Below are 24,899 nucleotides of genomic sequence, written 5' to 3'. Positions count from 1 at the left end.
GCAACGTAACCTGCATATCCTCCAAAGCTGGTAAGCTTGATTTGAAAAATCGTTGGGGAGGAGCACTGTCAAACTCCAGCTTGTAGCCCTGAGAAATGAGGTCCCTTACCCAGGTATCCTGGCAGGAGCTTTCCCAGATGCGGCTGAAGTGACGCAGTCGGGCTCCCACCTCGAGATCTCCTCGGGGTGGGTGGGCACCGTCATGCTGAGGACTTAATGGAAGCAGAACGGGTGCTCTGTTCCTGAGAACCGGCAGTTGCAGATCTTTTTGAGTTACCTCTGGTACCTCTATTTGCATTAGAGGCACCTCTGGCCCTAGAACGAAATCTGTTAGAAAGGACTGAATAGACGGCCCGGGCAGGACCGCCTAGCCGGCGGGGCCCCAGAGGGGAGAAAAGTGGATTTCCCAGCAGTGACTTTGGAAATCCACGTATCCAACTCAACCACAAAGAGCCAGGGAGGGATTCCACACTGCGCTTTGATTCTGCATCCGCTATCCACTGACGCAACCACAAAGCCCTGCGCGCCGACACTGCCATGGCGGAAGTCCTAGCATTAATATTCCCCATCTCCTTGAGCGAATCACACAGGACGCGTGTCGTGTCCTGAATGTGCCTTAGAAGGGTCACCGTAGTGACCAGAGGCATACCCCGGAGGTCCTCCTGAATTTGAGTGGGCCATGAATAAATAGCATGGGTCATCCAGCAACCCGCTATGAGCGGCCTTTGCGATACACCTGCTGCCACGTAAATAGATTTGAGTTTAGCCTCTATTTTTCTGTCCCCAGGATCTTTTATAGTAAAGAAGCCCGGGGCAGGCAGCACCGCCTTTTTTTTCGACAGTCGATAGACTGATACATCAACCCCTGGGGGTTCTTCCCAAAATATCCTACCTTCAGGAGCAACTGGGAAAGTGCGCAAAAACTTTTTTGACACTTGGATTTTTTTGTCTGGATTTTTCCAGGCTAATTTGAATAAGTCATCTAACTCTGCAGAATCAGGGAAAGTGACATTAGGCTTGTTTTGTGTAAATAAAAACGACTGCTGAGACGCAGCGTCCTCTAGAGGGAGCTTTAACACGTCCCGTATAGCCAGTATGAGGGGTTCAATACCCTGAGCAGAATTGGAATCCCCACTAACGGTATCCAAGTCCTCCCCATCCTCCTGTATTTCCTCATCTGAATCAGAGAGTAGAGCAGGCAAACCACACTTCTGTGGTGCTGCATGAGATGGGAGGGGCCTGTGTAACATCTGCCCTAGAAGCTAAATCTGCAACAGCCTGTTGTAGTAGCCGAGTTTTCTGTACATTTGCAGTGAGCTGAGATGAAATATCAGACATCATAGTTTTAAGAGACCCTAGCCAGGAGGGCTCTGGACCCTCTACCCCAGCCCCTTCACTGATTTGTGAAGATTGGCTGCATTGTTCACAAGAAACAGAAGCAGATGATACTGGAGAGAATCTAGTGCGACATACACTGCACAGTTTTACCCATGTTTCACAGTAAGCACAAGAACATACACATACACACAGACAGTAATACTTTTCAAGCCTGCCCTTACTGTATGTGAGAGGAGAGAGAGAGAGAGAGAGAGAGAGAGACCAGCGCACCCCTAGCTGCACAGTCCCAGTGAGGCTGACAGCTAATTATATCACAGTAACACTAATAATTTCTGTCCTGTAGAGGACCCAGATAGTGTACAATAGCGGCTACACCTTGTACCAGTATTCCAGCGTGTCTTCTGAGGCAGGAAGCGCTGTGTGTGCCGTCTGTGGCTGCAATAAGCAGAGGAAGGCGCCAAAATGCCTCTGGTCCTGCTCTGAAGTAGCTCCGCCCCCTCCAATGGCACCGGAGCGACAGTGATTTTTTTATACTGGCAATGTCTCCTGTTTGCTTAAAAACATCACACAAGTGCTACAGTGTAGTTCAAGCTGTTTGAATCCAGTCTTCAAGGGGGGCTCTAGTGGGTACCCCCAGGAGGGTCCCGTATGCAGAGCCCGTGTTCAGCCACACCTTGAACTGGGGGACCCCCCTAGCGGGGCCCCCGGTTTGTACTCACCACAGTCGTCATCTTCAGGCATATGTTAGGGGTGTGCGGCGTGCTGCCGTTGTGACAGCCAAGGCGCAGTGCCCCGCTGAACAACCACCCCTCTGGTCCTGCAGTGGGGAAGCGGTCTGCTCCTCGCAAGGCCGGTGACCATCCCCCCCCTAACTCCCACAGTGCAGCTATGCTGTTGCCCAAACAGCATACCAAAAATAACAAACGTTTAAAAAAAATTGAAGAAAACTCTCTGGAGCTCAGAGATGTGCATCCTCTCCTGAGGGCACTTTTTTCTAAAACTGCCTGTGGGAGGGGGCATAGAGGGGAGGAGCCAGCACACCCAGTGAAGAAAAATAAAATGCATCGGCTCCTTTGGACCCCGTCTATACCCCATCGTACTAAGTCTCCCCAATATCCCTCATCGATGCTAGAGAAAATACAGCAGAACCCCAGTGAGATTAATCAGTTATCAGAACAATGTTTTTCCAATGATTTTATCTTTGGCTATAAGGTGCAAACTACTCACATTTTTGAGGTGGAAGGTGTTGTAGCATCCGCTACAGAACTGGTGCCGACACTGAGAGCAGATAAAGTGCATACAACCCCCTCTTGCAAGGGCATAAGAGAACTTGCAGTGCGGGCAGGCTGAGGAGATATATACATTCATATATAAATTGCAGCAGTTATAAAAGTAAAGCTAGCAAGTATGCAGTATACTCACTTATCCCGTTTTCCTGCAGGTATACAGCCAGCCCCTGTGCCTGGTATTCAGCATCATTTTCTCTCTTCCAATTCTGGAAATCTTCACAACTTAGTGTGCGGTGCTGCTCCTCCCACTGCATGAAAGAAAGGAAAGAGAGAGAGGAGCCAACAGCAGGGCTTTAAGTCATGGCAAGAAGTTGGAAAGGAAGACAAAAATATTCCTTTATCCCTCAAAAAAAAAAAAAAACTAGGTATAACACCACAGATAAGATAAAGACAAAATGAACAGAAAGAATTTGAAATAATACAAAATCAAGAGGTTTATATAAGTACAATGACCTAAGACTCTCTTGCCTTTAAAATAATGGGCACCAATCAGAGAAATTAAATTGTTGCTCTAATTGGTCACACAATACTTTTTAAGTGTCCAAATAGTCAGGGTTTAGCTGCGAATATCAACAAATCCCATCTAAAGTCCTGGTTACTGCACCCAAACTTCCGTTTGGACGCCTAAACCACGGACTTTTCGCACATTTCTTCTCACCGCCTTAGGAGGAAGCATGAAAAAATGTCTCTCCCGAGGCTAATGGGTGCCTGAATGGAGCAGCAACTACATTTTATGCCCCGAAGTGGTAGCAGCAGGGAAAAACATTTCAACCGTCCCCTTTCACCAACATCCTGGGGGCCCCATCTCATTCCACACATTCCTCAGGGCCTGCACAGAACAAGAAGCCCTGACATTGCTCAAACAATCTATAACAGTTTTGTCCCACTGTTAATAGTAGTTTGCCTTTTCAATATCATTTAAGACCTGTTCAATCCTGCCATGTTGAATTTGCCGATAGGAAATAGCGTTAGGGGTTGATTTATGCAGAGAACAGAAATTTGTATGAAAACACTTATATATACAGTATTGCTGCTGTAAGGGTAGTTTATTTACCAATCCCACCAAGTTATTTTTGGACGATAAAATATGGCAGTGAAAAACTGTATTTTATAAGATGACAAAGTTGTCCTAACAAATGGTAAATTAACATAGCCTTCCATCTGTAAAAACATTTTTAAAATATTCCTTGTTGAGCAGAGTAGTTTTTAGGAAAGCTTTATGAATAGAAAAGTATTTGACCCGGAGGACTGGGAGAAGAGCTTTCAAGCCACCTTCGCCAGCTCCTCTAGTTATTCGGTCCTTGAGACGCACTTTAAAGTCCTGTCTCGCTGGTATAGGTGCCCCCAAACATTAGCTAAAATGTTTCCCAATGTAACAGATGCGTGTTGGAGATGTAGCAATCATCCGGGCTCCCCGATGCACATCTGGTGGAGCTGCCCCGAGCTTCGTCCCTTCTGGGATAAGGTTATAGCAATTTCGAAATTGATAGTGGATCCGGGGGTTCCTTCGGAGCCTACTTTCTGGCTTCTCAACTGTACTTCATGGCCCCTGTCTACATATAAAAAATCTATATTAAAATTTCTCAATAGCGCAGCCAAAGCGGTCATTCCGGTTCACTGGCGATCGACTACTCCTCCTACCGTGAAGGAGTGGATCGCCAGAGTAGATTGGTATATGACTATGGAGGAATTGCGGGTGACACCGGAGACGAACCAGAGATTCACGACTACTTGGTCCCCTTGGCTCGAATTTAAGGCCTCACAAGCTTACTCGACATTGCTGTAGCGACCTAGACCATTTACTTTGATCCCCTACCCGGGCTCCCCCGCTGTCCTCCTGGGAACGATTGGAGCTAGAAACGTACACCTCAGACCCCCGACCAGACTAGACACAGAGGATTCGCTGTGTCCTCCCCTCCCCCCTTCTTCCCCCCGTCTTCTCAGACTCTCTAACCCCCCCCCCCTTTTTTTTTTTTTTTTCTTTTTTCCTTTTCCTTTTTCTTTTCTCTTCTTCCTCTCCACTCTGTACTCTTCTGTAAAGTTTTCTGGAACTGATTTAAAAATTGGAAATGCTTTATTGAGGCAGCAAGCATCTAGAACGGCCTGAAGCGACTTTAAATTTCAGATAAGGCCCTAGCTGGGGTGTTCCCCAACAGCAGGCCATGTTAAGTTCATAAACAGTCATTGCTTATATCAATTGGATTTATTGACATTTGAATTGTATATGCTGTCTTCTATTACTCGCTGTAATATGTTCTTACCCTTAACCAATAAACATTTATTGAAAAAAAAAAAAAAAAAAAAAGAAAAGTATTTGACCCAAACTCTATTTACCAACCCTTTATGGAGGGGTGCCACATATCCAAGTAATGCAAAAGGCCCACAAAGTGTAGAAACAGAAAGAGGGTAACATTCCCCCACATAGTCATTTTCATTGGGCCTTAAGCAGAGCTGGAAGAAAATTGGGTGATGTGCTCAGAAAAGAGGATTTAGGTACTTACCAATAAATCTGTTTCTCCAATTCCCCATGGGACACTGGAGCTTAAGACACTGGGGTATAGATGGGTGGTTGAGTGGAGCTTGCACTTTAAATTTAGAAAGTGTGATAGGCTCCACCCGCTTTATCCTCCATCAGCCCCCAGTCAGAGAAACTGAACTAAGAGGAGAAGGAAAATGGAGACAGAACAAAAAGGAGAAGGAATTCGCACAAAAATAAACAATGGTTAAGGCCCTGAGACACCTGCAAAATATGGTGGACGAAACCGGAATCAGAAGCTGCAAAAGTGTCAAACTGTTAAAACTGAACAGAGGTATGTACCGCGGACCACGTGGTCGCACGGCAAAGATGCAGGGTAGAGACGTCTCTACGGGTAGCCCAGGACATACCCAAAGAACGTGTGGTATGCGCTGAAATAGTAGCGAACGGAGGTCTATTGTTGGAAAGATAAGCCTGACTAATAGCCAGGCGAATCCATCTACCCAACGTCTGCTTGGAAGCAGGGCAACAGCACCAGGAAGCATCGTAAAGAACAAATAAGTAATCCAACTTGCGCAGTGCTGCCGTACGGGTTACCTAAATACATAGGGCCCAAACCACATCCAAGGAGCTAGGAGAGCTGGAATCATCCTTCAAGACCGGTACACAATCGGCTGGTTAATGTGGAAAGCAGAGACCGCTTTGGGCAGAAAGGCTGGTTTCGTACAGAGCTCCGCCTGATCATAATGGAAGATGAGGTACAGAGACCAACAAGACAAAGCTCCAAGCTCGGAAACATGCCGAGCTGAGGGCAAGACAAGAACTTAAGGTCCACCACCTCCAGGGGTTCAAAGAAGGAAGACTGAAGAAAAGACAAAACCAAATTCAGGTCCCAAGGGGCTGTAGGCAGATCAAAGGGCGGTTGGGCCCGAAGCACACCCTGGAGAGAAGTCTGAACCTCCGGAATGAGGGACAACAGTTTGCTGAAAAAAGAAAGATAGAGCCGAAAACTAAACTTTCAGTAACCCCAAACGCAAACTCGCTTCCAGCCCGTCTGTAGGAAGAGAAGCAAATAAGGCAGGTGGCAGGAAGCTGCAGGAAACCCCCCGTCCCTCGTGACATATGAGCCATATATGGTGGTAGTGAGCAGCCGTAACAGGTTTACGGGCATGGAGCATGATGGGAATAACAGACTCTGCAATACCTCTGCAGCTTAGGAGAGCGGCCTCAAGAGCCACGCCATTAAATGCAGCTATGGTAAGTCAGGGTAGGTGAACCGACCTTGCTTTAAGAAATCCGGTTGAAGTGGTAATGGGCACGAATCGTCTGCAAGAAGCATGCAGAGATTCGAGAACCGTGCCTGCCGTAGCCAATTGCGTGCCACCAGAATGAACATGGCGGACTTGCACTTGATGCATTTGAGAATCCACGGAAATATGGCAAAAGGATGGAACAGATGCACTAAAAGTGTACGACCAGGGTACCATCAGGGTGTCTATAGCTTCCGCTGCCGGGTCTCGCGTTCTGCAGCAGTACCTGGGCAATTGATGGTTGACCCGGGAGGCCATCAGGTCTATTTGTGGCCTGCCCCAGCACCTGATTAACTCCTGAAACACCTCCGGATGAAGGGCTTATTCGACGGTATGGAGATCCCGACGACTGAGGTAGTCCGCTTCCCAGTTGTCCACGCCCCGAATGAAAACTGCATATGGTGGCTCCACATGGAGCTCTGCCTATTGCAGTATCCAACCAACTTTGCACATGGCCATGTGATTTTGTGTTCCTCCCTGTCAATTGATATAAGCCACGGCCATTGCGTTGTCCGACTGAATTCGAACCGCCATCCCAGCAGAAGGTGAGATGCCTCCCAAAGAGTACTCTAGACTTCCCAAAGTTCCAGGATATTGCTGGGTAGAAGACTTTCTTGACACGTCCAGCGTCCCTGGAACTGGTTGTTCAGAACGACCGCAACCCAACCTCGGAGGCTGGTGTCCATTGTCAGGATGATCCAGTCCAAACGCTGAAGCGCCGACCCGCTGTGAGATTGTGGGTTTGAAGCCTCATCAGCAGTAAAATACAGGTCTGAGGAGACAACCGTTATCAACCGATGCATGGACAGATGGAACCCCGATCACTGAAACAGAAAGTCCAGCTGGAATGGATGGGAGTGGAATCTTCTGAATTAATGAGCCGAGGCTACCATCTTTCCCAGAAGGCCTGTAGTGAATAAACGTCATGGAGGTGAAGCTGGAAAATTGATTTTGTAAATCAATTTTGTAACCTAGAGATACAATTTTCTGCTGATGATGTCTGCAACCACGCCTCCTTGAAGTGCAGGAGGCGTGCGCCCACCATGGGAGCCAGTCATGCCACGGGCTTGTCGGCAGGCTTGGGATCCGGTCTATAAGCAGTGGTTAGCTGATGCCCTTACACACTTTACCAATCAAGGCGGCTCGTCTGGGTCACCCACAAAAGGAATGTGGGGCTCAAAAAGAGCAAAGAGATGGCACAACATAGTTACGCCAAGGAGGCGGAGCAGCAGAGGGTAGGAAAGAAGACTTACTGCCCGTAGGCTGCTCCAACCGCTCATTTGTAATCAGCATCCGCATTACAGGATCCGAGACGGAGAGCTTGGAACAAATGTGTCAAATATCTCTGCTTGGGCATCTGAAACTTTTTGTCTGGATGCTTCCAAGCGGCTGTCAACTGGTCATCTAACGGTTGAGAAAAGGGAAAAACGTATCTGGTGGCTCTGTGTCCTGGATGTTCAATACCTGATGTACCGCAAGGATGAGGGCTTCAACAACAGCAATCTGTCCCCCAGTGCACTTACAGCCCTCAGTATATAGCCCTTGTGCTGCAGGGATGCCTGGTGTGGTGATGATCAGTGGTGTCCCTATGAGTTCAGCGCTGCTGTGTAGAGTGAGGCTCTGATCCCAGTAATAGAGCCTGCCACACAATCCTGAACGCCGGTAAGACAGGAACCAAAGGAGGTGAACCGATGAGGTGAGCCACAAGCTGTAGGAAGTTCACCCTAGCTGTGATTGACAGACTGCAGCCTGCGCTGTGTAATCTCCGCCCCCTCCTCCCTGCTGCCCGGGACTCGCTCAGAGGGAAAGTGAAAGAAAACAGCGCTGCAGCACTGACAGTTAATAGAGAACAGTGAAAATAGAAAACTGGCAGACACAGTGTGTATTCCAGTGAGTGCAGAAGTCCTACACAAAGAAAATGCTCTCTATAAGAGGGGGCAGCAGCGGATCACATTTTGAACCCCAAAACCCTGAAAATCAGGGGATGGGGAGATACTCGCCACTGCCAAAGCCACTGGGTAATGCGGTGGGCTGTGGGGACATGGACAGCAGTTTCTCTGATAAACTGTGGGATGTCCTTCCCTGGCTTGTGTCAGGTCACCAGGGACCCGGAACCAGCTTCTCAGCAAACGGCGGCGGGTCTCTCACGAGGCATCCATGTAGCGGTAGACAGTAGCAGCTGTCCGTGAGGCTGTCATCAAGGTGCTGGTAGAACAAAAATAAAATAAAATAAGAATTTACTCACTGGTAATTCTATTTCTCGTAGTCCGTAGTGGATGCTGGGGACTCCGTAAGGACCATGGGGAATAGCGGGCTCCGCAGGAGACTGGGCACTCTAAAGAAAGATTTAATACTATCTGGTGTGCACTGGCTCCTCCCTCTATGCCCCTCCTCCAGACCTCACTTAAGGAAACTGTGCCCGGAAGAGCGGACATTACAAGGAAAGGATTTTGGAATCCAGGGTAAGACTCATACCAGCCACACCAATCACACCGTATAACTTCTGATAAACTTACCCAGTTAACAGTATGAACAAACAACAGAGCATCAACCAACGGATGCCAACATAACATAACCCTTTATCAAGCAATAACTAAATACACGTATTGCAGAAAGTCCGCACTAGGGACGGGCGCCCAGCATCCACTACGGACTACGAGAAATAGAATTACCGGTGAGTAAATTCTTATTTTCTCTAACGTCCTAGTGGATGCTGGGGACTCCATAAGGACCATGGGGATTATACCAAAGCTCCCAAACGGGCGGGAGAGTGCGGATGACTCTGCAGCACCGAATGGGCAAACACCAGGTCCTCCTCAGCCAGGGTATCAAACTTGTAGAACTTTGCAAATGTGTTTGAACCCGACCAAGTAGCAGCTCGGCAAAGCTGTAATGCCGAGACCCCTCGGGCAGCCGCCCAAGAAGAGCCCACCTTCCTTGTGGAATGGGCTTTTACCGATTTTGGATGCGGCAATCCAGCCGCAGAATGAGCCTGCTGAATCGTGTTACAGATCCAGCGAGCAATGGTTTGCTTTGAAGCAGGAGCACCCAGCTTGTTGGATGCATACAGAATAAACAGCGAGTCAGTCTTCCTGACTCCAGCCGTCCTAGTAACATAGATCTTCAAAGCCCTGACTACATCAAGCAACTTGGAATCCTCCAAGTCACGAGTAGCCGCAGGCACCACAATAGGTTGGTTCATATGAAAAGCTGACACCACCTTTGGCAGAAACTGCGGACGAGTTCGCAATTCTGCCCTGTCCATATGGAAAACCAGATAGGGGCTTTTACATGACAAAGCCGCCAATTCTGACACACGCCTAGCTGAGGCTAGGGCCAACAGCATGACCACTTTCCACGTGAGATACTTTAGTTCCACCGTCTTAAGCGGCTCAAACCAGTGGGATTTCAGGAAACTCAACACCACGTTAAGATCCTAAGGTGCCACTGGTGGCACAAAAGGAGGCTGAATATGCAGCACTCCCTTAACAAACGTCTGAACCTCAGGCAGTGAAGCCAGTTCTTTTTGAAAGAAAATGGATAGGGCCGAAATCTGGACCCTAATTTCAGGCCCAAAGTCACACCCGACTTTAGGAAGTGCAGGAATCGACCCATTTGGAATTCCTCAGTAGGGGCCTTCGTGGCCTCACACCAAGCAACATATTTTCGCCATATACGGTGATAATGTTTTGCTGTCACGTCCTTCCTAGCCTTTATCAGCGTAGGAATGACTGCTTCCAGAATGCCCTTTTCTGCTAGGATCCGGTGTTCAACCGCCATGCCGTCAAACGCAGCCGCGGTAAGTCTTGGAACAGACAGGGCCCTTGTTGTAACAGGTCCTGTCTGAGAGGCAGAGGCCACGGGTCCTCTGTGATCATTTCTTGCAATTCCGGGTACCAAGTCCTTCTTGGCCAATCCGGAACAATGAGTATTGTTCTCACTCCTCTTTTTCTTACAATTCTCAGCACCTTTGGTATGAGAGGAAGAGGAGGAAACACATAGACCGACTGGAACACCCACGGTGTTACTAGTGCGTCCACAGCTATCGCCTGAGGGTCCCTTGACCTGGCACAATATCTTTTTAGCTTTTTGTTGAGACGGGACGCCATCATGTCCACCTGTGGCAGTTCCCATCGATTTGCAATCTGCGTGAAGACTTCCTGATGAAGTCCCCACTCTCCCGGGTGGAGGTCGTGTCTGCTGAGGAAGTCTGCTTCCCAGTTGTCCACTCCCGGAATGAACACTGCTGACAGTGCTAGTACGTGATTCTCCGCCCAACGAACAAATCCTGGTGGCTTCTGCCATTGCCACCCTGCTTCTTGTGCCGCCCTGGCGGTTCACATGGGCCACTGCCGTGATGTTGTCTGACTGAATCAGCACTGGTTGGTTTTGAAGCAGAGGCTCCGCTTGACTCAGGGCGTTGTATATGGCCCTTAGCTCCAGGATATTGATGTGCAGACAAGTCTCCTGACTTGACCACAACCCTTGGAAGTTTCTTCCTTGAGTGACTGCCCCCCACACTCGGAGGCTTGCATCCGTGGTCACCAGGACCCAGTCCTGTATGCCGAATCTGCGGCCCTCGAGGAAGTGAGCACCTTGTAGCCACCACAGAAGAGACACCCTGGCCCTGGGGGACAGGGTGCTCATCCGATGCATCTGAAGATGCGATCCGGACCACTTGTCCAGCAGATCCCACTGAAAGATCCTCGCATGGAACCTGCCTAAGGGAATGGCTTCGTAAGACGCCACCATCTTTCCCAGGACTCGTGTGCAGTGATGCACTGACACCTGTTTTGGCTTTAGGAGGTCTCTGACCAGAGTCACGAGCTCCTGAGCCTTCTCCTCCGGGAGAAACACCTTCTTCTGGTCTGTGTCCAGAATCATGCCCAGGAAGGGCAGACGCGTCGCAGGAATCAGCTGCGACTTTGGAATGTTCAGAATCCAGCCGTGCTGACGCAACACTTCCTGAGAGTGTGCTACACTGATCAGCAACTGCTCCCTGGACCTCGCCTTTATGAGGAGATCGTCCAAGTATGGGATAATTGTAACCCCTTGCTTCCGAAGGAGCACCATCATCTCCGCCATCACTTTGGTAAAAACTCTCGGTGCCGTGGACAGGCCGAACGGCAACGTCTGGAATTGGTAATGACAGTCTCATACCACAAACCTGAGGTACTCCTGATGAGGCGGATAAATGGGGACATGCAAGTAAGCATCCTTGATGTCCAGCGACACCATAAAATCCCCTTCCTCCAGGCTTGCAATGACCGATCTGAGCGATTCCATTTTGAACTTGAATTTCTTCAGATAAAAGTTCAGGGATTTTAAGTTTAAAATGGGTCTGACCGAACCGTCCGGTTTCGGTACCACAAACATAGTGGAATAGTAGCCCCTTCCCCGTTGAAGGGGGGGGGGACCTCTACCACCACTTTCTGGAGAAAAAGTTTGTGAATTGCCTCCACCACTATCTCCCTTTCCATGGGGGAAGCTGGTAAGGCCGATTTCAGGAAACGGTGAGGGGGCATCACCTCGAATTCCAGCTTGTATCCCCGAGACACAATTTGTAAAGCCCAAGGATCCACCTGTGAGCGAACCCACTGGTGGCTGAAATGTCGGAGACGCGCGCCCACCGCTCCTGGCTCCGCCTGTGGAGCCCCAGCGTCATGCGGTGGACTTAGTGGAAGCGGGGGAAGACTTTTGTTCCTGGGAACTAGCTGCGTGGTGCAGCTTTTTTCCTCTACCCCTGCCTCTGGCAAGAAAGGACGCACCTCTGACCTTCTTGCTCCTCTGAGAACGAAAGGACTGCATTTGGTAATACGGTGCTTTCTTAGGTTGTGGAGGGACATAAGTCAAGAAATTTGACTTCCCAGCCGTAGCTGTGGAAACGAGGTCCGAGAGACCGTCCCCAAACAATTCCTCACCCTTATAAGGTAAAACCTCCATGTGTTTTTTTAGAGTCGGTATCCCCTGTCCATTGCCGAGTCCACAGGACACTTCTGGCAGAAATGGACATAGCGTTAACTCTAGAGCCCAGCAGGCAAATATCCCTCTGGGCATCCCGCATATATAGGACCGCATCCTTGATATGTGCCAGGGTCAGTAGAACAGTGTCCCTGTCCAGGGTATCTAACTCCTCAGACAGAGAATCCGTCCATGCAGCTACTGCACTACACATCCAGGCCGAAGCAATTGCTGGCCTCAGCAGTGTGCCAGAATGTGTATAAACTGACTTCAGGATAGCTTCCTGCTTTCTATCTGCAGGATCCTTTAGGGCGGCCGTATCCGGAGACGGCAGGGCCACCTTTTTAGACAAGCGTGTTAATGCCTAGTCTACCCTAGGGGAGGATTCCCAGCGTAACCTGTCCGTTGGTGGGAAAGGATACGCCATGAGTAATCTCTTGGAAACTATCACCTTCCTGTCAGGGGAATCCCACGCTTTTTCACATAATTCATTTAATTCATGGGAAGGGGGAAAAGTCACTTCATGCTTTTTCTCCCCATACATATAAATCCTCTTGTCAAGGACAGGATTTTCCTCAGAAATGTGTAATACATCCTTCATAGCTACAATCATGTAGCGGATGGCTTTAGTCATTTTAGGCTGCAACATTGCCTCATCGTCATCGACACTGGAGTCAGACTCCGTGTCGACATCTGTGTCAACTATCTGGGATAGTGTGCGCTTTTGGGACCCTGACGGCCTCTGCGCTGCAGGAGCAGGCATGGCTTGAGACCCTGCCTGTCCCCCGGTTACAGATTTATCCAATCTGTTATGCAAGGAGTTTACATTATCATTTAACACCTGCCACATATCCATCCAATCAGGTGTCGGCACCGTCGGCGGCGACACCACACTCAGCTGCACTTGTTCTGCCTCCATGTATCCTTCCTCATCAAACATGTCGACACAGGCGTACAGACACACAGCACACACACAGGGAATGCTCTGACTGAGGACAGGACCCCACAAAAGGCTTTTGGGGAGACAGAGAGAGTATGCCAGCACACACCCCAGCGCTATATAACCCAGGGATTACACAGTACCTTAGTGTTTACCCTGTAGCTGCTGTTAATATATGTATATATACTGCGCCTAAATTTATGTGCCCCCCTCTCTTTTTTACCCTCTAATGCACCTGAATACTGCAGGGGAGAGCCTGGGGAGCGTCCTTCCAGCGGAGCTGTGAAGAGAAAATGGCGCTGGTGTGCTGAGGAAGAAGGCCCCGCCCCCTCAGCGGCGGGCTTCTGTCCCGCTTAAATGTATAAAAAATGGCGGGGGCTCTGGCATATATACAGTCCCAGACTGTATATATGTCTCTTTTTGTCAAACAAGGTATTTCATTGCTGCCCAGGGCGCCCCCCCCTGCGCCCTGCACCCTACAGTGACCGAAGTGTGCGGTGTGCTGTGGGAGCAATGGCGCACAGCTGCAGTGCTGTGCGCTACCTTAAGTGAAGACAGGAGTCTTCAGCCGCCGATTTCGATGTCTTCATGCTTCTGCTGCTTCTGTTCTTCTGGCTCTGCGAGGGGGACGGCGGCGCAGCTCCGGGAACGGACAATCAAGGTTAGGTACCTGTGTTCGATCCCTCTGGAGCTAATGGTGTCCAGTAGCCTAAGAAGCGCTACCTAGCTGCCGTGAGTAGGTTTGCTCCTCTCCCCTCAGTCCCTCGTAGCAGAGAGTCTGTTGCCAGCAGAAGCTCTCTGAAAACAAAAAACCTAACTAAATACTTTCTTATCTAGCAAGCTCAGGAGAGCCCACTAGGAGCACCCAGCTCGGCCGGGCACAGATTCTAACTGAGGTCTGGAGGAGGGGCATAGAGGGAGGAGCCAGTGCACACCAGATAGTATTAAATCTTTCTTTAGAGTGCCCAGTCTCCTGCGGAGCCCGCTATTCCCAATGGTCCTTACGGAGTCCCCAGCATCCACTACGGACTACGAGAAATAGAATTACCGGTGAGTAAATTCTTATTTTATTTTATTTTTGTTCTACCAGCACGTTGATGACAGCCTCACGGACAGCTGCTACTGTCTACCGCTACATGGATGCCTCGCGAGAGACCCGCCGCCGTTTGCTGAGAAGCTGGTTCCGGGTCCCTGGTGACCTGACACAAGTCAGGGAAGGACATCCCACAGTTTATCAGAGAAACTGCTGTCCATGTCCCCACAGCCCACCGCATGACCCAGTGGCTTTGGCAGTGGCGAGTATATCCCCATCCCCTGATTTTCAGGGTTTTGGGGTTCAAAATGTGATCCGCTGCTGCCCCCTCTTATAGAGAGCATTTTCTTTGTGTAGGACTTCTGCACTCACTGGAATACACACTGTGTCTGCCAGTTTTCTATTTTCACTGTTCTCTATTAACTGTCAGTGCTGCAGCGCTGTTTTCTTTCACTTTCCTGCGGAGCCCGATATTCCCCATGGTTCTTACGGAGTCCCCAGCATCCACTAGGACGTTAGAGAAAATAAAATATAAGTGTGGGCTGGAGCCGTATACAAAATTGTACTCATCTTGTGAAGCAACTGCCCCCAATTTGTAAACTTAGCTTCAGAGTACAATTGCACCTACTCTATGCTAAGCGCAAAAGATACGCCTCCAAGCAGCATGTGAACATGCCCTCATTGAACTGTGCCTACATGTGAGCGCCCTGTTACAAACCAGTTACACCTCTTCAGTAATAAGTGTAGATTCAATCCAAATGCATATTACTCTGCACTGCCCATATTGCGTACATCCAGTTTTGGCACATGTGCAGTGCAAAAAAATGCAAGATACTCTCTACAATAGGCTTATGTTAAACTCAAGTCTACTGTCTTTTTTCACTGAAAAAAAAAATATCTAAAATTCTTTAAAAAAATCTCAGAAATGGATTATAATAAGAATTTACTTACCGATAATTCTATTTCTCGGAGTCCGTAGTGGATGCTGGGGTTCCTGAAAGGACCATGGGGAATAGCGGCTCCGCAGGAGACAGGGCACAAAAAAGTAAAGCTTTTACCAGATCAGGTGGTGTGCACTGGCTCCTCCCCCTATGACCCTCCTCCAGACTCCAGTTAGGTACTGTGCCCGGACGAGCGTACACAATAAGGGAGGCAATTTGAATCCCGGGTAAGACTCATACCAGCCACACCAATCACACCGTACAACTTGTGATCTAAACCCAGTTAACAGTATGATAATAGAAAGAGCCTCTTAAAGATGGCTCCTTAACAATATAACCCGAATTTGTTAACAATAACTATGTACAGTATTGCAGATAATCCGCACTTGGGATGGGCGCCCAGCATCCACTACGGACTCCGAGAAATAGAATTATCGGTAAGTAAATTCTTATTTTCTCTATCGTCCTAAGTGGATGCTGGGGTTCCTGAAAGGACCATGGGGATTATACCAAAGCTCCCAAACGGGCGGGAGAGTGCGGATGACTCTGCAGCACCGAATGAGAGAATTCCAAGTCCTCTTTTGCCAGGGTATCAAATTTGTAGAATTTTACAAACGTGTTTTCCCCCGACCACGTAGCTGCTCGGCAGAATTGTAATGCCGAGACCCCTCGGGCAGCCGCCCAAGATGAGCCCACCTTCCTTGTGGAATGGGCCTTAACAGATTTAGGCTGTGGCAGGCCTGCCACAGAATGAGCAAGTTGAATTGTGTTACAAATCCAACGAGCAATCGTCTGCTTAGAAGCAGGGGCACCCAACTTGTTGGGTGCATATAGTATCAACAGCGAGTCAGATTTTCTGACTTCAGCCGTCCTTGAAATGTATATTTTTAAGGCTCTGACAACGTCCAACAACTTGGAGTCCTCCAAGTCGCCAGTGGCCGCAGGCACCACAATAGGTTGGTTCAGGTGAAACGCTGATACCACCTTAGGGAGAAAATGCGGACGAGTCCTCAGTTCTGCCCTATCCGAATGGAAGATTAGATAAGGGCTTTTATAAGATAAAGCCGCCAATTCAGATACTCTCCTGGCGGAAGCCAGGGCCAGTAACATAGTCACTTTCCATGTGAGATATTTAAAATCCACCTTTTTCAATGGTTCAAACCAATGGGATTTGAGGAAATCTAAAACTACATTTAGATCCCACGGTGCCATCGGAGGCACCACAGGAGGCTGTATATGCAGTACTCCTTTAACAAAAGTCTGTACCTCAGGAACTGAGGCCAATTCTTTTTGGAAGAATATTGACAGGGCCGAAATTTGAACCTTAATAGATCTCAATTTGAGACCCATAGACAATCCTGATTGTAGGAAATGTAGGAAACGACCCAGTTGAAATTCCTCCGTCGGAACACTCCGATCCTCGCACCACGCGACATATTTTCGCCAAATGCGGTGATAATGTTTCGCGGTGACTTCCTTCCTTGCCTTAATCAAGGTAGGAAAGACTTCTTCTGGAATGCCTTTCCCTTTTAGGATCTGGCGTTCAACCGCCATGCCGTCAAACGCAGCCGCGGTAAGTCTTGAAAGAGACAGGGACCCTGTTGTAGCAGGTCCCTTCTCAGAAGTAGAGGGCACGGGTCGTCCGTGACCAACTCTTGAAGTTCCGGGTACCAAGTCCTTCTTGGCCAATCCGGAGCCACTAGTATTGTTCTTACTCCTCTTCACCGTATAATCTTCAATACCTTTGGTATGAGAGGCAGAGGAGGAAACACATATACTGATTTGTACACCCAAGGTGTTACCAGTGCGTCCACAGCTATTGCCTGTGGATCTCTTGACCTGGCGCAATACTTGTCCAGTTTCTTGTTGAGGCGAGACGCCATCATGTCTACCATTGGTCTTTCCCAACAGTTTATTAGCATGTGGAAGACTTCTGGATGAAGACCCCACTCTCCCGGGTGAATATCGTGTCTGCTGAGGAAGTCTGCTTCCCAGTTGTCCACGCCCGGGAAGAACACTGCTGACAGTGCTATTACGTGATTCTCCGCCCAGCGAAGAATCTTGGCAGCTTCTGCCATTGCACTCCTGCTTCTTGTGCCGCCCTGTCTGTTTACATGGGCGACCGCCGTGATGTTGTCCGACTGAATCAACACCGGTTTTCCTTGCAGGAGTGGTTCCGCCTGGCTTAGAGCATTTTAGATTGCTCTTAGTACCAGAATGTTTATGTGAAGAGACTTTTCCAGGTTCGTCCATACCCCCTGGAAGTTTCTTCCTTGTGTGACTGCTCCCCAACCTCTCAGGCTGGCGTCCGTGGTCACCAGGATCAAATCCTGTATGCCGAATCTGCGGCCCTCCAATAGATGAGCCTTTTGCAACCACCACAGAAGATATACCCTTGTCCTTGGCGACAGGGTTATTCGCAGGTGCATCTGAGGATGCGACCCTGACCATTTGTCCAACAGATCCCTTTGGAAAATTCTTGCATGGAATCTGCCGAATGGAATTGCTTCGTAAAAAGCCACCATTTTTCCCAGGACTCTTGTGCATTGATGTACAGACACCTTTCCTGGTTTTAGGAGGTTCCTGACAGGTCGGATAACTCCTTGGCTTTTTCCTCGGGAAGAAAAACCTTTTTCTGAACCGTGTCCAGAATCATCCATAGGAACAGCAGACGTATCGTCGGAAAACAGCTGCGATTCTTGGAATATTTAGAATCCAGTCGTGCCGTCGAAGAACTACTTTAGATAGTGCTCTTCCGACCTCCAACTGTTCTCTGGAACTTGCCCTTTTCAGGTCGTGCAAGTAAGGGATAATTTAGATGCCTTTTTTCTTTGAAGAAACATCTTTTCGGCCATTACCTTGGTAAAAAGGCCCGGGGTGCCGTGGATAATTCAAACGGCATCGTCTGAAACTGATATTGACAGTTCTGTACCACGAACCAGAGGTACCCTTGATGAGAAGGACAAAATTTGGACATGGAGGTAATCCTTGATGTCCAGGGACACCATATAGTCCCCTTTTTTCCGGTTCGCTATCAATGCTCTGAGTGACTTTATCTCGATTTGAACCTTTTATGTAAGTGTTCAAAACATTTTAGATTTAGACTATGTGTCACCAAGCCGTCTGGCTTCAGTACCACAATATAGTGTGGAAAAATAATACCCTTTTCCTTGTCGTAGGAGGGGTACTTTGATTATCACCTGCTGGATATACAGCTTGTGAATTGTTTCCAATGCTGCCTCCCTGTCGGAGGGAGCCGTTGGTAAAGCAGACTTCAGGAACCTGCGAGGAGAAGATGTCTCGACTCTCCAATCTTTACCCCTGGGATAATACTCGTACGATCTAGGGGTCAACTTGCGAGTGATCCCACTGCGCCCTGAGACTCTTGAGACTACCCCCCCACCTTGAGTCCGCTTGCACGGCCCCAGCGTCATGCTGAGGACTTGGCAGACGCGGTGGAGGGCTTCTTTTCCTGGGAAAGGGCTGCCTGCTGCAGTCTACTTCCCTTACCTCTATGTCTGGGCAGATATGACTGGCCTTTTGCCTGCATGCCCTCATGGGAAAGGAAAGATTGAGGCTGAAAAGACGGTGTCTTTTTTAGCTGAGATGTAACTTGGGGTAAAAAGGTTGGATTTCCCAGCTGTTGCTGTGGTCCCCAGGTCCGATGGACCGACCCCCAAATAACTCCTTCCCTTTATACAGCAATACTTCCATCTGCCGTATGGGATCTGTATCACCTGACCACTGTCGTGTCCCTGACATCTTCTGGGAGATATGGACAACGCACTTATCTTGATGCCAGAGAGCAAATATCCCTCTGTGCATCTCACATACATATATATAGAATGCATCCTATTAAATGCTCTACATGAATAAAATATTTTCAGTCAGGGAATCCGACCAAGCCAACCCAGCACTGCATCTCCAGGCTGATGGCGATCGCTGGTCGCAGTATAACCACCGTATGTGTGTATATACTTTTTAGGATATTTTTCCAGCTTCCTATCAGCTGGCTCCTTGAGGGCGGCCGTATCTGGAGACGGTAACGCCACTTGATAAGCGTGTGAGCGCCTTATCACCCTAAGGGGTGTTTCCCAACGTACCCTAATTTCTGGCGGGAAAGGGTATAACGCCAATATTTGCTATCGGGGTAACCCTACGCATCATCACACACTTCATTTTATTTTATCTGATTCAAGAAAAACTACAGGTAGTTTTTTCACTCCCACATAATACCCTTTCTTGTGGTACTTGTAGTATCAGAAACACGTAACACCTCCTTCATTGCCCTTAACGTGTGGCCCTAATGAGAAATACGTTTGTTTATTCACCGTCGACACTGTATTCAGTGTCCGTGTCTGTGTCTGTGTCGACCGACTGAGGTAAATGGGCGTTTTTAAAACCCCTGACGGTGTTTCTGAGACGCCTGGACCGGTCCTAATAGATTGTCGGCCGTCTCATGTCGTCAACCGACCTTGCAGCGTGTTGACATTCTCACGTAATTCTCTAAATAAGCCATCCATTCCGGTGTCGACTCCCTAGAGAGTGACATCACCATTACAGGCAATTTCTCCGCCTCCTCACCAACATCGTCCTCATACATGTCGACACACACGTACCGACACACAGCACACACACCGGGAATGCTCTGACAGAGGACAGGACCCACTAGCCCTTTGGGGAGACAGAGGGAGAGTCTGCCAGCACACACCAAAAACGCTATAATTATATAGGGACAACCTTATATAAGTGTTTCTCCCTTATAGCATCTTTTATATATATACAATATCGCCAAAATCAGTGCCCCCCCTCTCTGTTTTAACCCTGTTTCTGTAGTGCAGTGCAGGGGAGAGCCTGGGAGCCTTCTCTCCAGCTTTTCTGTGAGAGAAAATGGCGCTGTGTGCTGAGGAGATAGGCCCCGCCCCTTTTTCGGCGGGCTCGTCTCCCGCTATTTTTGAAGTTAGGCAGGGGTTAAATATCTCCATATAGCCTCTGTGGGCTATATGTGAGGTATTTTTTGCCTCTAATAAGGTTTTTATTTGCCTCTCAGAGCGCCCCCCCCCAGCGCTCTGCACCCTCAGTGACTGTTGTGTGAAGTGTGCTGAGAGGAAAATGGCGCACAGCTGCAGTGCTGTGCGCTACCTTAAGAAGACTGAGGAGTCTTCAGCCGCCGATTTTGGACCTCTTCTCTCTTCAGCGTCTGCAAGGGGGCCGGCGGCGCGGCTCCGGTGACCATCCAGGCTGTACCTGTGATCGTCCCTCTGGAGCTAGTGTCCAGTAGCCAAGCAGCAAATCCACTCTGCACGCAGGTGAGTTCACTACTTCTCCCCTAAGTCCCTCGTTGCAGTGATCCTGTTGCCAGCAGGACTCACTGTAAAGTAAAAAACCTAAGCTAAACTTTCTCTAAGCAGCTCTTTAGGAGAGCCACCTAGATTGCACCCTTCTCGTTCGGGCACAAAATCTAACTGGAGTCTGGAGGAGGGTCATAGGGGGAGGAGCCAGTGCACACCACCTGATCTGGTAAAAGCTTTACTTTTTTGTGCCCTGTCTCCTGCGGAGCCGCTATTCCCCATGGTCCTTTCAGGAACCCCAGCATCCACTTAGGACGATAGAGAAACATTATGATGCCTTTATTACCTCGTCTGGCCTATGGAGGTTTATGGTTATGACTGGTTAGATTACATCCCTATTTTTATACACGGGGACCCAGACAAATGATTTGCAATGTTAGGTCTGACATCAAGTCTAATGATTATTATACCCTCTGCTATTCGTTGGTCCCATAAACCCACTGCATCATACATATAGTTGAGGAGCGGTGATGGGACCTAACCACTAAATATAACCTTGTAGGTGGACAGCAGTTATTTGTGTGGTTTATCCCAAAGCTTCACTCCAAAACCTTACTGGGATACTAACAAAGTTATAGAAGATACAGTACCAGCACATAAATTCAGCAGCACAAACTCACAATAGCTCAATTTGACTTCAACTTCCAATGTCAGACTGATGCTATATTTGATCTTAAAACCAGATTACAGTGCACTTCAGTGACCTACGCCACACAGATTATGCCCATAGACCCAGTAAATTGATAAATAACCTATGAATGTGGCAAATTTACAACCTACAACAGTTTTTTGTTGTTGGCTGCAGCCAAGTTAACATAGTGGCCAAGAACCTGTACTTCTTTCGTACACAGTTTTCTTTTCTGGAGAAGCATCAGATGTGACAGATTAACAAAGAGATGCCAATTTGGCCTAGTGGGGGCTTTAAGCTCCTATAGATGGGTTTATGAAACCATCTTTCCCAGCAAGTCTTAAAGGTCCTATGGTTCCGCTTAATAGTGATCTCCCTACATGAATCCCTTTTGTTCATTACTTCCCTTAGTCATATTATTATGTTATCTATGTTCTGTTTGGTTGATGTAATGTTAAATGAAGCTAAGCTTGTTTTCTTATGTTTCTCTCATATGTTTAGCTAACAAAATAATGTCAATGGATAGCATAAAAAAATTGAAATAAATAAATTAAACTTGTGCAATACCACTGCAAAAGTAACACTTACTGGCCGCTTGCAGTTCCTGCAGAAGCTGCAAGAACACTGAGGACACTTCACATCTAGCTGATCTCGCTCATAAATAAATCCAAATGAGCACTAAATAAAATAAAAATAAAAAAAAGAGAACAAAAATGAATGTAGTAAAAGTAGATTAAGGTTTAAAGGCTGATCTTTACTGCTAGTTCTATACTCACATGAGTGCACCAAAGAAACTTCGGGTCTTTCATAAGTGTTCTCTCAGTCAACTTTTTATGGAACAAATTGTAGGCATCCACCTCCAGAGTGTCCCGCAACTAGAGAACAAAATAGAAAAGCACAGTATGTCTCCAAATTTCCAGAACATAGATCTTTTTTAAATCAAGCGTTTTTCTTAAAATGCGCACAAACACCCCACAATGATAAGCATACTGATAAACGTATGCACTTTGTTTGTGGGTAACTGGAAACAGGGCCATCTTGACTTATAGGGACAATGGTTAAATGGATAGGGCACCACGATTCCAGGGGCTATCGAGTAGGGGTAGGCTGCGCAGAGTGCATCTACCTCTTGAGCTGGTGCCTCTGGAGCTTCTTAGGAAGCAGGTAGAGAATGCTGCCTGTCCACTCTGATTATGACTTACACCCAATCAGATGGCCAGGTAGCATTCTCCACCTGCCTCCAGGGGTGCAGCAAAACACCAAATGGCTGTCAGCTTGACCAGGGCCTTCAATGCTGTTAAGACAGCCCGGACTGGAAACCTATAAAGCTACCTTTGAACACTAAGGTAAATCAACCGTATCTGGTTTATATTGAATATGGAATATATGACTAGCTTGCAAAATAACATGTGCATGTACAACCTAGCGTCCATTCATCATGCTGGATAATTTAAAAAATGTAAACATAACAGGCTCTGATTTGCAGGTCCAGGACGATTTTAGCAATATAGCTGCTAGATTTAAATCACTAATTAGTTTTAAGGCAAAACCAGGTTGTTTTTTCCCTAAAACGAATTGCCGCTTTACATCTAGCAGCTATATTGCCAGAATCGTACCAGGATTAACATATTGAGGACTATTATATTTGGGCCCTATTGCGGTTTATTTAATCCTGGTGTGGTACCATGGTGTCTCTGTGACCCCACGCCGTTTTGAACCATGTTTTTTTCTTTTTTAAACTATCATGATTAGTGACCTCGCCTTTCACATATTTTTTCATAAGGTCTTCCTAAAAATGTTGCACACGTTCACTAGTTTTCGTGTCTTTCTGTTCTGCTCCATGCACCACCCAGCACCATTCAGGACAGCGCAAGAGATGCTACATTTGTCCCAGATCAATGGACAAGAAAGCCAAATTCATCTGTAATGAGTGCAATAAGTTTGTGTGCGAAGAGCACAGCAAAAGGTTGGGCAACCAATGCCAGCAATAAAAGTTAGGCCTACAGTGATGTCAAATAATGAGAAACTCACACATGCAGTGTTGTGCAATATTATTTGGATTTTGTAATACATTCTCTGTATCTGCTTCCATATAGACTATTTGAAAGTTCCTAAGACAAATACGCCTCTGTTTGTCGAGATTTGAGTACAAATGTTTGTTGTATAATATTATTTGGAGAAAAACTAAATATTGTAATAACAATAGTAATAGTAATAAAGTGTTTTTATACTTGTGATATAGTAAGTTTTTTTTACCATGGTGTCAATTTGACCCCATGGTACTGTCAGTGTAACTTTTTTCATGGTACCAGAGCAGGGTTAAATATTACAAGATAATGATGTAGAACGGAGTAGTAAACGTCTCTGGACAGACAATTCTTAGTGCTAGAAAGTGTAGGCCCATATTACAAGCTGCCCACTTTACACATCAGATTTGCATTTTTTTCTTAATTATATAGTAATAATGTGCTATTTTTACAGTATAAACATTTACAAATGGGCTACCTTAGTATTACATTATTTCAATGTGTTTTTCACAGTTAGTTTGGCTTGAAGCAGAGTTGGGTTATGGCTCAGCCCAAACAAAGTACTTATGTGGAGGATAAAACATGTAAACTTGGGTCAGAGAGGTCATGTGACTAATGAAAACACTAAGTAGACTCACCAAGATATCCAGTGTAGAAAAATAATGCAAGAGTTCACCCTCATCACTAATATCTGGCTCCTCGCATGCTGGACACACCATGTCCCTGATGTGCTTCTCTTTAACGGCCACTGTAAAGTGTGTCCGGAAGCAGTCTGGGCAGATACAGCACTCACATGAGGTTAGAGAGCGCATCTAAAAACACATAAGTCCATATGGGAAATCACGGTTAAAGGACAGTACACTAGCGTGACCACAACTATAGAATAGGGAGAAAAAGAGTGCATATCACAAATGGGCACATTTTCTAGTTGTGCAATAGTTAGTTGCTCAAGAACATTTGTCCCAGAGGTATGTGAAATAAAGTTTGATCATCTTTCCATGTAAGAACACCTGCAAGCTACAAAGCAATGCCACATAGAAGCAACCTGGTAAACATACAGCATTGCCAGAAAAGTGTGGAAGACCATGGTTATTGAGGATTTCCAAAAAGGATGAGAGTTCAAAATTCAATTATATTTTATTCAGATTTGGCATTTTACTGGTGTGTACTCTTACATCTTTGCTCTGTGCGCGGCAAGTCGCATTACACATAACATGTGAGTGCCGTGTGACTCGGTGGTGCGAGCGTCTTTTTTGCACTTTTTCCGCAAAGATGCGTCTTAGTACACAATAGTACGCACAAGCAGCTTCTGTTAATTAAAACGATATGCAGCACGCCTATATTCTGTGTGTGACTGCGACTGTATTTGCATACAAAATGATATGCTACAGTGCTTTCATGGAAAACACTGTAACGTGGCATTTCGGATGCAAATACAGTTGCAATTACACACAGAATATAGGCATTCTGCATATCATTTCAATCAGAAAGATATGCTTGTGCATCCTACTGCATTACTTTGCGACTGAGAGGCATTTTTGCAGAAACAAATGCAAAACAAGACACTCTGTGCAATAGAGTCCTGCCACGGCATGGCATAGAAAC

General features: G+C 47.3%; 1 protein-coding gene across 3 annotated transcripts in view; it reads right to left on the bottom strand.

The window, feature by feature from the left end:
- RNF31 (ring finger protein 31) overlaps positions 1-24,899 on the bottom strand; it is a 138,347-nt gene that overhangs the window by 16,408 nt on the left and 97,040 nt on the right. For all 3 annotated transcript variants that reach the window (XM_063913642.1, XM_063913644.1, XM_063913643.1), the window contains 5 exons: positions 23,933-24,106; positions 22,044-22,142; positions 21,856-21,945; positions 2,761-2,875; positions 2,566-2,684 (listed from right to left, as the gene is read on the bottom strand). In XM_063913642.1, coding sequence (XP_063769712.1) covers positions 2,566-2,684; positions 2,761-2,875; positions 21,856-21,945; positions 22,044-22,142; positions 23,933-24,106 — 597 coding nt within the window. The remainder of the gene's footprint in view (positions 1-2,565; positions 2,685-2,760; positions 2,876-21,855; positions 21,946-22,043; positions 22,143-23,932; positions 24,107-24,899) is intronic.

The sequence above is a fragment of the Pseudophryne corroboree genome, chromosome 1 (assembly GCF_028390025.1).
Source record: "Pseudophryne corroboree isolate aPseCor3 chromosome 1, aPseCor3.hap2, whole genome shotgun sequence".
NCBI classification, from domain to species: domain Eukaryota; kingdom Metazoa; phylum Chordata; class Amphibia; order Anura; family Myobatrachidae; genus Pseudophryne; species Pseudophryne corroboree.
The sequence above is the reverse complement of the archived record's forward strand: the minus strand, read 5'-3'. Positions and strand labels throughout refer to the sequence as shown.